Here is a 16289-nt window from a genome sequence, read left to right on the forward strand (position 1 = left end):
ATGACTATGCACATGGCAGCTCACAAGTATCTGTAATTCCAGCTCCAGGGATCTGAAACCCTCATACAGACACGTATAAAGGCAAAATGCCAATATGCATAAAATAATAAAATAAATGGACCAGCTGCCCCCATGAATCTGAAATCATTGCAGAGGATGGGCAGTGAAAATATTTTAAGATTCCGAGGTAGTGGAGATCTGCACTGAATCGGTATTTGCCAGACACGATAGCTCTGTGGCACACAGGAGCTCATCTGTGACTATATGCACAAAGTCAAGTCAGCTAAGATACCTGCCTGCCTGTAGGAGGGCTCTGAAAGGCTCCTGACTCCTAAATGAGGAGCTACTGGAAGTTGGAGGCTGTTGAGAAAGGGGCAGGATTTGTTTGTTGTTTTTTAAAGCAATTCCTCCCCAGAGATGCTACATTTACTTATGTGTGTACATTTGTGGGTGCATGTGCTCCACAACATACATGTGTCCAGAGAACTTGGGAGAGTCAGTTTTCTTCTTTTGAAGTGTGGTTATCTGGGGGATCAGATTCAGATAGTCAAGTTTGATAAGCTGTCTTGACAGCCCTATTGCTCTCTCTCTCTCTCTCTCTCTCTCTCTCTCTCTCTCTCTCTCTGTTTGTTTTTCGAGACAGGGTTTCTCTGTAAAGCCCTGGCTGTCCTGGAACTCACTTTGTAGACCAGGTTGGCCTCGAACTCAGAAATCCGCCTGCCTCTGCCTCCTGAGTGCTGGGATTAAAGGCGTGCGCCACCACGCCCAGCTCCCTATTGCTGTCTTAACCATAACCCATGTAAGCTAAAGGGGTGTTTGAGGTCCTGGATGTGTGTGTGTGTGTGTGTGTGTGTGTGTGTGTGTGTGTGAGAAAGGGGACAGGGTTTTTCCACATAGCTCTGGCTGCTGGACCAGCCTACCTTCAGACTCACAGAAATCTGCCTCTGCTTCCTGTGCTGAGATTAAAGGCTTGTACCACCAGAGAAATAGTGCCTTATTAATAATAGATACTCAATAAACATTTACTGGATGAACAAAAAAAAAGTAGTAAATGATTTCCAGTAGGGGTAAAAGGAGAAGAGAGATAGGAAAATATACTTTTATCAAAAAAAAAAAAAAAAAAAACAGGAAAAAGAGTAAGTACAGTTACATTATAGCATTTGTGTTAGCTATTAAAGTATTACTTCATTTCCCTGTACTGAGATTTTAAGGCATTAAATTAGGCCACCTTTATTTCTCATCCAAAAGGTGAAAAATTGTACTTTTGTTCATTATTTCACTACATCTTCATTGAGGTAACTTTTTCTGCAGAGATATGAAAAACTAGTCAGTCTAGATAGGGCAGGATTGACAGTCCAAAGAATTGACTCCACCCAATCTATGTGGATGAACTAAGGGGCTTATCCTGCTCATGCGCAGCATCAAGGGATCGTGAGAGGAGTAGGAATTAACCCCCACAAGTACAGTATAGAAAGATATCATTCCAGCCAGGATGATGACCTCTCCAGAACTGAATAGATGGATTCCCCTCTTTGGTTAACTTCCTATCCAATGTCCATTCTAGCACCTCCTAGATCACGTATAAGTGAGGCAAAATGACCTGTGGCTAAGAGGGTGAGGGTGGGACAGAAGGAGTGGCTGAAATCTCAGAAGAGGCCTGATGTTCTCCTTCGCCTCTCCCTCTATACAGAAATATCACAGGTTCAATTTTGTGAGTTTCCAGTAGGCAATCACCACTGGCCTGGAAAAAATAGTAAACAGCTATTTAATGCACAGAAGACAATATTCTGCAATGGATGTGCTCTTGGATATTATTCTAGCCTTTACTGGTGACATGGCTGTGCTGGACAGAGTATGTTAAAGATCTAAAATGACTGATTTATCCATCTTGACATAAGAGTAAAGAAAATAAATGCATGTCTTAGTTTAAGATACTGTACTAGAGTACTATAGATTTGGGTAGCTTATAAACTACAGAAATTTATTTTTCACAGTTCTAGAAGAAGAAAGCTTAAGATCAAGATGCTACTTTGGTTGAGTTCAAATGATGAGCGCTCTTGGCTGGGCTGCGCATGGCTGCTGTACTTCATATGGTTGAAGGCCAAAGAGATTTCTTTTATAATAAATGAATTTCATTCATAATCATTTTGCTCTTGACATTCTTATCTACAAAAGACCCAACCTCCTAGTATCACTGCATAGTGGAGATTTCAACATATAAATTCTGGAGAGACATAAACATTTTATCCATTTCATGGTGGTTTATAAATGATTTTAGTAAAAAAAAAAAAAGTGGTGATTGCTTCCTCTAAAAGACCCCTGTAGAAGAATAACATACTGAAGCAAGGTTGGTTAGGAAGGGACAATGGCTTGTTCTTTTCTGTTCTTGAGACAGGATGTAGTGAGGCTGGCTATGTCAGAGCACCTCTCATTAAGCTAACACGTTATTTTTCAATGACTTCCATTAGGAAAATGATTAATATATAAGTAATGTATACAAAGTAGAGAGCTCTAACCTGTTTTTTCATTTTTATTCTTGACAGGTCAGTGGTTCCCAGTAGGTGGGGGTCTAGTACTGGTGTTCAGTTGAAGCCTTAAGTCAACATCATCATTGCATCATTGGCTTCCAGCACCTCTCTTTCTCTTGTTTCACCTGACATTCTATCAGTTTCAGTCTTGACAGCTTTTTCAAAGGTAGAACTTTGTGTATCACATGAAGGCTCCTAAGTCGTCTGCTAATAGCCATAGATTTAATCAGCAAATTCAGCATTCATGTGTACCCTTGTCAGCTTCCTCTGTTCTTTAAACTTCCCCTGTGACAGCCCTCCATCAGAGAGTCATCCCATTGTTCTTTCCATCTGTTCTTTAAAGTTCTAGAGAAAGGCTTTGGAGATCCCACACTTTGGGTTATCCCTTCCATCTCTTCACTGGGGTGACAATAAGAAAATTTCCCAATTTTGTTATATTTGTCCATGCTTTAGGAATTTCAATAAGTCAGTTTCTTCCCAGTTATTATGATATTTAATTATAGTACATACCCAATTTTTATTCATACAGGAGGTCCTTTCCTCCACAGAAAATTTTTTTCTCCACCCATACTATACACATTAAATTTTTACATAATTTTTATGTTTTGTTATAAGCAATCTGTAAAAAAAGTTTAAATAAAATAGCTTTTTTATTCATATCAATAAATGATTGATATGATTTATTGATATGGTTTATTACTCATATCAATAAAGCAGGGGAATTGCTATCATCTCTTGATGCAAATAAAAATAAAAATAGTGTCTGAATAGCCTCTGAACAGAGGGTCCTTTTGCTTAGGGCAAAAGCCAGGTATTGTGTCTTCTGCTGCATGTTCTTGCAAGTAAAGGCATAAGCTGTGATCCTGGTTGATTACACATTTCTCAAGTAAGTTTTCACAGTGTGCAGAGGAGGTTGGTGCTCAGGAGTATAATTTCCTTTTACTTCATGGATAGGCATGTGTTACATGCGGAATAAAATAATGAAATCTGACTCTGGCATTTATGTTAAGATGCAGAGAGCCAGTCTGTCTGTATGCTGCCTTTGGTTGTGTTCATTCAGTGGATTTCAAAGTTAAATGGTTGCCTTTTGGCCCCAGGGTTCACTAACGTAATTCAAAATGTAAAGCTAAAAGCATTTTGAAATGAAAAAAATGTCAAAATCATTTAAAATGCACAAAGCAAACAGCAACAGTCATCCTAAAAGGTTACACTGACTCTGTTCTCCAAGAAGATGTTAGGGAGCGTGAAAACTAGTCGGAAGTTCCTGCTGAAAACCTGTTAAATAGTCTCTGTCTCCGTCTCTGTCTCCCTCTCTCTCTGTCTCCATCTCTGTCTCTGTCTCTCTCTGTCTCTGTCTCTGTTTCTGTCTGTCTCTGTCTCTTTCGCTTTCTAACCATCTCCCTTCTTCCCTCCCTCCCTCCTTGTTCTGCTGTCATTTCTGACTTTCTAAAAAGAAAAGAATACCGAAGGCTTTCTTAGTTTGAGGATATATTTATTAGTCTTTGGAGCAATTAACTTGAGATACATGTTAGCAATGTTCTGAAAGTATCATATAGTTTGATAGCTCTAAGTGATTGATGAGCTGGTACTTCTAAATGGACTCCACATGGGGAAAACTGTTATTCTGAGTATTCCCCATGTGTCAGATAATACAGGAAGCAGTTTATATGAACTGCCTTGTTAAGTCTTCACAATGACCTTTTGGAATATGCAATACTTCTACTTTTTTTTTTAGTATAACACTTTAATCTTTATTTCTTTTCTTTTACATATATATATATATATATATATATATATATATATATATATATATATTCCCCTCCTGGTATACCCTCCAACTTTTTACATTCCATACCTCCACCCCACCCGCTGTCTTCAGGAAGATGTTCCCACCCACAATCCCCAACTCCACCAGACCTCCAAACTCTCTGGGGCCTCCAGTCTCTTGAGGGCTAGATGAATCTTCTTCTACTGAACCCAGACCTGACAGTTCTCTGCTGTATATGTGTTGGGGGCCTCATATCAGCTGGTGTATGCTGCCTGGTTGGTGGTCCAGTGTCTGAGTGATCTCAGGGGTCCAGGTTAAATGAGACTGCTGGTCCTCCTACAGGATCACCCTCCTCCTCAGCTTCTTCCAGCTTTTCTCTAATTCAACAACAAGGGTCAGCTGCTTCTTTCCATTGGTTGGGTGCAAATATCTACATCTGACACTTTCAGCTGCTTGTTGGATCTTTCAGAGGGCAGTCATGATAGGTCCCTTTTTTTGAGTGTTCCATAGCCTCAGTAATAATGTCAGGCCATGGGTCCTCCCCTTGAATGGATTTGACTTTGGGCCTGTCACTGAACCTTCTTTTCCTCAGGCTTCTCTCCATTTCCATCCCCGCAGTTCTTTCAGGCAGGAACAATGATGGGTCAGAGTTTTGGCTGTGGGATTGCCAGCCTGGGAAGATGCCCTGTTTTTCTGCTGGAGGGAAAGCATTGCCAGAGGCAGAGATAATCTGGGAGAGTCCAGAAGGAGCATGGTACTGAGCTATGTGAGGAGAGGTGAGATGGGAGAGCGAGAAAGGAGCTGCCAACCAAGAGGGGCAGCCTGAGTCAAGAAGCTGTTCAACGGGGTAAAGAGTAGGCCAGGTAACCAAAAGGGCTGGATTATATAGCTAAGAACAACCCAGCCCCTGAGCTGGAGAAGGTTTAAGATGGAGTATGCCAGCTATATTGTATCTGGATTGTAGAAGAGGTATAACATATGCAGGCCTTTCATATATCCTTAGTTTACACAAAGGATCCTAAACCCAAAGTGGGAGATAGTCAAAATCATGGCACTTACATAGTTGACCTGACAGGGCCAGAAAGTTCCAACTCTCTCCTTAACGCTTTTTCTTCCTTTCTTTGGAAAAAAGCATGAAGCTGACTTCACAGTACCAAATTGAGTCTTCATCGTCAGAATAAAGACTTCTATTATTTTCTCTCTGAGGATTGCTTTCATAATAGGACTGTCGAACTATAAACACTAAAATTATCCATGACTCATTCTGTTACACTAAAGTTCAAATGTTTCCCATACTTAGTCCATCAAAGACACATAACAGGAAGACCCCCTCTGGCTTCCTTGATTTCTTCTACTTAATGGGAAGCACAATTCTAAATGATACCACAGAGCCAATGAATAGATTCAGCCCAGGAATTCAGATTTCAAAGAAAGAAACTCCAGTCAGTGTCAAATCTCTCAGCATACACGTTTGTTTCTGGCCTAATAACCACTTTATGTAGAATTCTACTGATTCTCAGTCACAGGCCAAACCTTTTAGCAAAGGGCTTTTCAGAGTCAATGGTCTACAATCTTACAAAAGAATATAGCAGATGCTTCTCCCACATTCACGTGATATTGCTTTTATACCAACCCGTATGCTTAAGTATTCTTTATATCTCTGAATGCATGTACTGACTCGAATCTGATGAGACTTGCCTGAGACTCATTTTCAGAATGAACATACCTGTTCTAATTCAAGATGGTGGTGTAATTATTCCACTCTAATGGTGAAAAAAGTTATGGAGCAATATGATCATGTAATGCTGAGCTGACATTCTTGATAACTTTTAAAAGAACATTTTTTTAATGATTAAAAGAAAAACATTAGAATTTATACTTTATTTTTAACTTTATTATTTTGAACGTGTAGTTTGTACCAGAGGCTTATCCCCCACCCCATTCTAAATTCTGTATCTTTAACAACACAGTGCTGTTGATAATAGGCATGTCAGTATTTATGAGTACAAGCTCTGTTGTAGCAGGTGTTCAGCTTCCAGCAACACCATTTTTCCCGAGATTCATGAATTTTTCATTGTCTAGTCCGTCCGCATTTAAAGTGGATGAGATGTCCTTTTAAATGCACAAAGAAGATGAAAATGTGTATCATAGCCTCCTTTCCATCCCTGCTACTAAAATTATAGGAACTCTGTATCTATGCTAGAATTGTATCTGCTGGGCTGGGCTGTGTACGGCATGAATAACCAACAGCTCACTCTGCAAAATTTCACCCAGCACCATTTTTAGCATTTTTTTTTTTTTGCAAGATAGCACCTTTCTGGGCTTGTTCAGAAATGCACTAGAAAATAGTTTATTAATCTCAGTTTCTAACTGGCAGATGGGTTACAGTAAAAACAGAGTGTCTTCTGTTTCATTGCTTGTACTTTTTCCAGCTAGGATAAGGCACCATCTTGTCAACCTTCTAACATTTTACCCTTTCCATACATAGATATTAGCTCCTTCAGAAATTCCTGTGCTCTGCGTTTAGTGAACATCTACTGTTTCTATCAGCCATCAGTTTATCAGTCATCAGGACTCTAGGAACAGAACATAGAAATCATTAAAGGTTCCATTCTTCATGGGAGATCATGAGCTATACAATACAGTCAATATAAGTAGAAATAGGAACACACACTTGAGAACACTTGACTCAGACTGGGTGCCAGGAATGGCCAATGGGAGGCTTTTGAGACAAGTTGGTGTGTTCAAACCATGAAGAATTAGGTAAAGGAACCATAGATCATTTGCCCGGGGGAAAAAATCTAAGAGGAATATAATGTCAGGAACTAATTCACAGGATTCTACAATGGACAGAACAGGTTTCTGTACAATATGTCACCAAAGGAATTCATCCTGTACCAATAGAGAACAAAGAATTTGAGGGAGACAAAATGACAGGACAGGGGTCAAAGTTAGAATATGAGCATTTAGGCATTAGGAGGTTTTATATTTACTTATTTATTTTATTTTGATGCCTCTAATAAGTCTTTCAAACATGCAGGCTCCAGTAGCTCTGATATCTAGCTCCCTTTAGTTAAGAATGAGCTCATGACCTGTTCTGGTAAGGGATTCATTGCAACCCCCTGCCATCCACATGATGTTTAGGAGCATGTCCTATAAAATCGTAATTTGCATTCTCAATTCAATCAGACTGGCAGTGGCTGAAAGACATGACTGACAGTTGAAAGTAGTTCCTCAACATGGTGGGTCTGTAGCTTTGTTTAGCTAAATAAACAGGGTAGATTTGTGATGGCCTCTTGTTGAAAGGTGTATATCACAGTGCCCTTGGTAGAAAAGTTCTTGTCAGTCAGACCAGCTGTGGGTTTTATCTTTACTGTTTGAAAAATGATTCCAAAACTCAGCCTGTTATGTTAGCTCTGTGCTCCATATACTCTCTGAAAACAGAATCATTTTACAACTAATGGTGGCACAGTACTGTAATTCAAAATTTAGGTCTTGAAATCATGTCACCTAGCTTCAGTCTAATGTCTCTCTAGTTTGGCAAGTTCAGAAAGGTAACTCTGTGCAATCAAGGAAGTCTCCTGATGTCAACCTCTCATTTCCACATGCATACATATAAACACGTACAGGTGAATGTGTGCACACAAGTAAACACACACAGGTGAATGTGTGCACACAAGCAAACACCACACACAAATATATACTCATTTTTTTTTTTTACCTCTCACTTCAGTTTGAAGTGTTTCATCACATAAAAAGGAAGCAAAATAGCTTTGTCAGTCAAACCCTCTCTCCTCAGTTCTCCTAGACCTAGGTAACCACTAACATATTTTCTATTTCTGTGGACTTCTGTTAACTAGACATTACATATAAATGAAATAATGCTCATAGTGCTTTCATACTAGATTGCTTTTTAGTTCAAATGTTTAAAAGATCCGTTCACAAAATAGTTTACATTTGTGTATTATTCCTTTTAATAATTTTTATTGTATAAACTAGGTTTATTATCTATTCATATCAGTGAATATTTCAGACAGTTTATGTCTTTTACTATAACTTATATGGTCACAGTCTAATATATTTTGTTTCATAGGTAAAATACCAAAGGAAATGCATATGAACTTTCTTGCTTCACCCCTGTCAGATGACATCTGTGGCTCAATGGGCTCATTATGCATAAAACATTGGCAGAATGTGCATACCTACTGTAGTATCTCATGCATCATGGTCTGATTCCCAAATTGGTAGCAAATGTTATTTAGACTGTGGATCTATTGCTCACCAAATATCTGATGTTCTTTCTTTGTAAAATAATTTTAAACAAATTTATTTTCTATTTCTTCATTTTGTAACAAGTTTCTTGAAAATCCAGTGTCAAAGGTTTTGTTAAATGGTCTCCAAATGACAGACTATGTATTGTTCATTTTATACATGTTACATGCAGCATATAGAAGGGTATTTACAATACATTGGGGTCAGTTACATGATAGGTTAAAATTACATTGTCTTGTGTAAGTATTTGGTAGTCTTGTGTATCTTGATTAGGTCCAGGATGCTACCAAGGTCTTAAACAGCATTGTTATAATTTAAGTAGATCACAGTATTGTTTTAATCATGTCCAAAAGGAAGGGAGACTTCATACAACACTCTCTAGGGCGTATTCAGCATCAGAAGCAGCCATTTAATATACTAGCTGTAATTTTACAAATATCTCTTCCATTTCAGTGTGTATATTAGGCAAATGATCAAAAATTACTGATCATAGGATTATTATTATTATACTATAAATTAGTTGCTACTTTTATTAACATTGTGCTACATGGTGATTAGATCAAATATCATCAAAGAAATCTTCAAAGTCGACATGTTTTTCTTTTTTCTCACCAGTTTTCTTCAGTGTAGTCACCATTTAATGATCCCACTGGAGAAACTCTGTACCTTAGGTTCCCAAGACGAGAATTGACAGATAGGGCTACACAAAATTAAAAGGCTTCTATACTACAAAGGGAACCATTAACAGAGTGAAGGGACAAGCTACAGAATGAGAAGCAATCCTTGACAGCAATTTTTCAGACAGAGGACTGTTATCTAAAGTATCTAAAGAACCATAGAAAATAAAAATCCTCCGATCAATAAATGAGGCAAGCAACCAAACAGAATGTTCCCTAAGAGTGAAATACAAAAGCTATGGATGTAGTGCATTTGGCAGAATCCTTGTCGAGCTTGCTTGATTCTCAGCTCTGCAGAAAACAATCAAAACCCCTGGATATGTTAGTATCTAAATAATGGAGGATCAGAAATTCAAGGTCATCCTTGACTACATAATGAGTTTGAGGCCATCTTGGGCTACATTAAACTCTGCCTCAAAGAAGAAGAAACAAGAAGAAGAGGAGGAGGAGGAGAGAAGAAAGAAGAGGAAGTAGAGCAGGAGGAGGAAGAGCAGGAAGACGAGGAGGGGGGTTCAGTTAGCACAGTTAGCCAATAAATGTTTTTAAAGCATTCAACACCTTAGCTACCCAGGAAATACAAAGTAATACAAGTTTGAGATTCCATTTTACTTTTGTCAAAAAAGTTGACCTCAAGAAAACTAACAAAAGGTGGTGAGGATGTGGGAAAAGGGAAATTCCCTTTTCCCGCCGGTGGAAATGTAAATAGGTAAAATCATTATGGAAATAAGTATAAAGATTTCTCAAAAATCACACACTCACACAAAAATATAGAATTACTATATGGCTCACCTACAGTACTCATGTATGTACACCTAAAGGATTTTAAGTCCTACCACAGAGAAACTTGCACATACGTATTCATTGTTGCTCTAAGCACAATAGCTAAGAAATAGAACAAGACTAGATGTCTATCAACAACCAAGTGGATATGAAAATATTGTATTTATATGAAAATAAAATCAGAACACTTACAGCAAATAGATGCTACTGGAAAGTATTGTTTCAACCCAAATATCCCAAATATGGAATGACAACAGCATGTTTCTCTTCCATGCAGATACTAGATACTAATGTATGCGTATACATATACGCATATGCATATGTATATGTATATGTACATACATGTGCATGTATATGTATAAAATTTGTGAGGACTACACATCACAAAACTAGAAAAAAGAATGCCAAGGGGGGTTACGAAATGGTTGAGAGGCTACGACTGGAGAGGTGGCTCAGTGGTTAAGAGCACTGGCTGCTCTTCCAGAGGACCTGAGTTCAATCCCCAGCACCCACAGGACAGGCAGCTAGCTCATAATTGTCTGTAACTCCAATTTCAGGGGATCCAACACCTTCGCAGAGACAGACATGTCGAGAAAACATGAATAAACATGAAATAACAGTAAATTAATTATGGGAGGAGCAGAGAAAGGATTGGGGATGGGAGAGAAATGGCGGTGAAACTCACATGGATGGAAACAATATGTTAGAGGAAAATCGGAGAGGCAGAGGCAGGAAAATGGAGGAGTAGAGAGGGGAAGAGGGCCAAGAAAAACAGATGTGCATCGCAATGTCATAACAAACCCTAAGACTTTATATCCTAGTCTTTAAAAAAATTACTTTCACAAATCTTTGAGGTTATTTGAATTCTTTACATTATTTTATTTTTCTTCAGTTTGCAAGGGGCATGTTTATTAATTTTATTTCTTTTTGTAACATTGAGGATTGAACACAGGACTTTGCCCATGCTAAGTTTATGCTTGGCCATCCCCCATATCCTCAAGCCTGTTGATTTTATTTTTTACTTGTATTTTTTTAATTAGATATTTTCTTCATTTACTTTTCAAATGCTATCTCCAAAGTCCCCTATACCCTGCCCCCCACCCTTCTCCCCAACCCACCCACTCGCGCTTCCTGGTCCTGGCTTCCAGCTCCCTGTACTGGGGCTGTTGATCTTTTTTAAAAGCAGTGATATTCTTGTTTTCTCTTTGAGACAGGGTTTCCCTGTGTAGCCCTGGCTGTCCTGGAACCTGCTCTGTAGACCAGAGCTGGCCTCAAACTCAGAGATCCTCTGCTTCTAGCCCTGATACTCTTATATATATATAGAACTGCTTAGACTGAGCCTATGATTGTCTTTTATGCCTTCCATTTCATAGTCCTCTAAATGATATTACTCTGTTGTAGGTATACTCAGGAAACTTACTAAGTCAAAATCGAACACAGAACAGACTAAACAAGCAAACAGCAATGACAAGGCTTTGTGCTAAGTAAGAGTAATACATGAGATGTGTCCTAAGGAAAAGAAAATAGGAAGGCCTCTCAAAGTTAGTGACAAAAGAGCCAAGTTTTGAAAAAAAAAATGAATAGGAGTCAGGCTGGGAAAGGTATGATGGAAGTTCTGAGGCGTATGAGCAGAGAGGCCCACAGTTCCCTGTTGAACTATAAGTTGCTCCCCCGCTCTGCCATCTTGAAGGAATGCCCGGGGCTGGAGAGGCTCAGAAGCTATTGGACAGAGAACATTCAGAGCATCCTTCCAGCTCTCTGCTGTCCTTTTCTTAGAAAACTGCATGCCCCAAGGCAACAGCATTTCATTTTTCTCATAACTCTCCAAGTAGGGCAACGGTCTCTGGGGATCGCTCACCTCTTCTTCTGCGTGTAGGCTGGCTTAGTGTGATGAAGGCAGGAGAATCACAAACCCTCACTCAGATACTTGGCACAAAGGCTGCCTGGGTTTCTCGCTTTATTTCCCAGGAGTTTCTCATATTCAATAGTACATCTCAGGCTCCGTACCGAGAAGCTGTTTCTTAGCAGGAGAACATAAATGCAGCAAAACTTCTCAAAGGTTAGGCCCAGAAGGCTCACGGCTTCACCTTCTCTGTACTCTAGTGACCAAAGCAAGGCCAGACCAATCTAGCTTCTTAAAAAAGGGGAAATAGACCCATGCTCCATCCAGAAAAATTGGAATTGTGACTTCCATGGGGGAAGAAATATATAATATCACATATCCTCTGCTTAGTCTTTGTGTTTATACTACAGCTTTCACTTTTTATATTGCTGTTTCTACAAATAAACCACAAAGGTCAGAAGAAACTTTCAGAGAAAAGTCTGCCTCCTATTTCCAGAGGCTTTCCTGTGTCAGAGCAGGGGTGTGTGTGTGTGTGTGTGTGTGTGTGTGTGTGTGTGACTACAAAGCTTGTGTGGGCATTTGATTTCCATGGAAACCGAACACTTTGACTCTTGCTTCCAGTCCCCACTCAGCGTCTACAAGAACACTGCCTATGAAAACAGCAATGAAAATATTTGCATAGTTATTATACTACCACAGTCCTGAATCTATTTCAGGAATAATAGCTTTAATATATAGGCAATTGTAACTTAAGAAACAGAGAATAAAGACCTTAAATAAAGCTTCTTAGACGGAGTTCCAGAGTCTAGAAGGGCACAAGAGGTGGTCCTTGTGGATTTCTAGATGTATAGCCCTTTCAGTCAAGAGTTTCTGGATCCAGGAGCTTGATCTGTAAAGTTTCTCCCATTATCGATTAATTATACACACAGCTGATGCTGGAATATTTCTGCTTGCGGGGTTTGTCATGCCCTCAACATCACTAATCCACATACTGTGCTCCAAGAAGATAATAGTCCCTTTCCTCAACAGTTTCTGAAGCACAGTGACTGGAAGCCAGGTTCCCACGCCGAGACTCAATCTCGTAACCTGGGTTTGCTTTATCCTTACTGTGTGTTCTATGAGCAAATTAATTACTCATGTCAAGCATTAGTTTCCATCTCTATAAAGTTTCAGGAATAACTGTCTAGATCCCTAGCATTGCTTCAGTGGACTACAATGAATAGTATCCACTGCCTTTAGCTCAGTGTCTGCAGAGAATGACTAATCGATTTCACTAGCATTGTTTTCATGAGTTTCTTGCTGATGTTGTTGTGTTTTGCTTCATTTCTCAGGGAGATGTTAATTTCTGTGGCTCTGGGACAAGTGTTATCCCTTCTTGTTTGTGGAATTGGCTTGACGAGCAAGTACCTGGCAGAAGATTTTCATGCGAACACACCAGTCTTCCAGAGCTTTCTGAACTACATCCTCCTCTTCTTGGTATACACCACCACCCTAGCTGTCCGACAAGGTAAGCTGCCCCTGACCCTAGGCATATGACTTCTACGAACGCAGAGAAGAATATGAGCCTTGACTAGATATCATTTTTATCATTTGTTGCATCAGTAAGATGATTCAAATCCCCAGATCGCACTTTGCTATTTTGCAGTAATATCACAAAGAAAATGCATGAATATATCACAAAGAAATATTATGTGAATTCAGCAAGAAGCAGGAGCTATATACATTGCAGGGAAGTACAATTGCTCATAATTTTGAATTCCTGGTAAGGGTTTTACTCTTTTCAATGAATCTAAATAGAGTACTGCCTGAATTCTGGAACAGGCCTAATGCAGCTTTCCTAAACATGGTAGCCCTGAGCTGTCTAAGGGGACTACAGACAAATAAATGTATGTTCTTTAGGAAAGTGACATAGGTATGACTATGGGCAACTTGAGCGACACCACAAGAGGAATAAAAGAAAAGCAACTCCCATAAATGGCTACACGTGGTCCTATTTTAAATGTTAAAGAAATAAAGCAATGAAAACAAGTTCCCCAAGAGTCAATAAAAGAAAAATGCCTTTCAAAAGAATAAGTCCCATAAAGATTACATGGGGTGAGGGGGTCATCTCTGAGGCTCTTTTAGAGCCTTTGTCCTACACTACCAAACTTGATGATAATCCTTTTGTCTGTGGCCCCAGAAAAAGCTCCAGATTTCCCTCTAAGTTGTAGTTGTTGATCAGGATCCACTGAAAAAATAACCATCAAAAGCTTTGAAAACAATTATATATATTGCTAAATGGCAAGTCTAATAATTACACATTTTTGAAACTTTCAGAAGAATTATCAGTATGTTATCCTTACATTCCCTTATTTGGATTTCTCTCTAAAATAATACTGCAATGGTATAATGACTTAGCCAATAGTACGCTTTGTCTTAGAGAATAGAATGATGGTGGCTGGTGTCAGGGATGGCTTAGTTGCTAAAGGCCTTGCCTTGCAAGTGTGAGAACATGAATCCAGACCCCCAGACCTATTTAAAATTCGGAGCTAAGCAGCATGCATCTGAGTCCCCCCACTGGGGAAACGGAGACAGGCAGATCCCTGGAGCTCACTGCCCAACTGACTGAGCAGAACTGACAAGCTCTGGGTTCAGCAAAGCACTCTGTCTCATAAAGTAAGTTGGAGAGTAATTGAACACGTTACCTGATGTCAGTCTCTAGTATTTACATGCATACACACACATGTGCACATGTATGCTTATGTATATATACACATGAACACATCCACTGTACACACACACACACAGAGAGAGAGAGAGAGAGAGAGAGAGAGAGAGAGAGAGAGCGAGAGCATTACCACACTCATGCACGATTGATTTTTCCATTTGTTGAAATATGAGAAGCTAATTTAATTTGCTTTCCCTAAGTTGATGTTACTTTTTTTAAGCCTTTAATATCAACAGCTGTAAGTACTGTTAATAATAAACTGCCAGTCTACAAAAGTAACAGACACGAAGTCTTAGCTCTGTTTCCTCAGTGCGAGTCAGAAGCCAGTGAATTTGAATGATCTAAGTGTCTTGAATGGTCGTGCTTCAGGGCAGGAAAAGACTCCAGGAAGTGAGGCAATGGGAGAGGCATACAATTAGTAACTCATTTCAGAGAAACTGTGGGAATGTATCAAAAAGGGAGAGAATGTAACATTCACTTGATGTGAGCTTGAATCAACATCAAAAGGCTAGTACTATTTAACCTAGGATAAGGAGTATAATTAAGAATAATGGGATTAAACAAATTTTCAATAGCTCAATACTGAAAAGAATGTTTGTATGAAGATGTTGAATTCTTCATCAGTGATTTTTAAGCACCACTGTAGTTTGAAATGGCAAATTAGTGTTCTCCTTTGGACTCTGATCTTTGTTATTTTCTGAGAGTCCAGAGATTAAGTAAGAGTCTATATCTAGGGAAATAAACATAATAAAAGTTGGAAATCATGATTATAATAGTTATGCATAGAAGCTAGAAAAGTTAAGTTATGAAAGTGTTAATAATATTAATAATGCCATTTATAATGTACATTCATAATTGTCAGCTGCAGAATATGGGACTTGTCTCTTCTTGCTTCTTCAAAGCAAGGATATAGTATCATCCAAAATTTTATAAGTGAGAAAACCAATAAAGCTACTAGGAAAAGATGGAGGCTGTGACCAGCTAGGGCTGGAAGAGCAGGATTACCTTTGGCTTCTTCTTGTGAAATTTGGAAGAGGTGGGAGGGGTGAGAGACCCTTTACAGTACTTCTCAACCTTCCTAAAGCTGCAACCATTTCATAAAATTCCTCATGTTGTGGTGACCTCCAACCATATAATTATTTTCCTTGCTACTTCATAGCTGTAATTTTGCTACTATTATGAATTGTAATGTAAATATGTGCTATGCTATGCAAGGTATCAGACATGCGACCACTGCGAAAAGGACATTTGTCCTTCAAGGGGGTCATGGTCCACAGATTAAGAACCAGTGCTTTAGAACAAAAGAAGTCATTCAGGTTTCTTAAATTTGAAAACCATACACAGGAAAGTAGCGGGGGGTATACGGTGTAGTGAGACCCAGCAATGAAATCAGAAGAGTCATGTATAGACAATGTGAGAGGCATGGCAGTGTGGGTAGGGCAGGGGTCAAAGAGGCTGAAGTCTGGGAAGGAATATTGAGGCCCCTTTGAAGGAAAACTGAGGAAATACTGTCTTCCCAGTGAGTGGATGAACCAGTTCCCACAGTGCAGTGTTCTTTTTCTAGATTCTTTCCTTCCTTCCTCCCTCCCTCCTTCCTTCCTTCCTTCTTCCCTCCCTCCCTCCTTCCTTCTTCCCTCCCTCCCTCCTTCCTTGTTTCATTCCTTCCTTCTTCCTTCCTTCTTCCTCCCTCCCTCCCTCCCTCCCTCCCTCCCTC

At 39.3% G+C, this 16289-nt stretch overlaps 1 protein-coding gene across 1 annotated transcript in view; it reads left to right on the plus strand.

Annotated features, from left to right (window-relative positions):
* Slc35f1 (solute carrier family 35 member F1) overlaps window positions 1-16289 on the plus strand; it is a 417926-nt gene that overhangs the window by 242997 nt on the left and 158640 nt on the right. Inside the window, exon 2 of the mRNA XM_021205043.1 lies at window positions 13200-13375. Coding sequence (XP_021060702.1) covers window positions 13200-13375 — 176 coding nt within the window. The remainder of the gene's footprint in view (window positions 1-13199; window positions 13376-16289) is intronic.

This window comes from Mus pahari, chromosome 9 (genome assembly GCF_900095145.1).
Source record: "Mus pahari chromosome 9, PAHARI_EIJ_v1.1, whole genome shotgun sequence".
Taxonomy (NCBI): domain Eukaryota; kingdom Metazoa; phylum Chordata; class Mammalia; order Rodentia; family Muridae; genus Mus; species Mus pahari.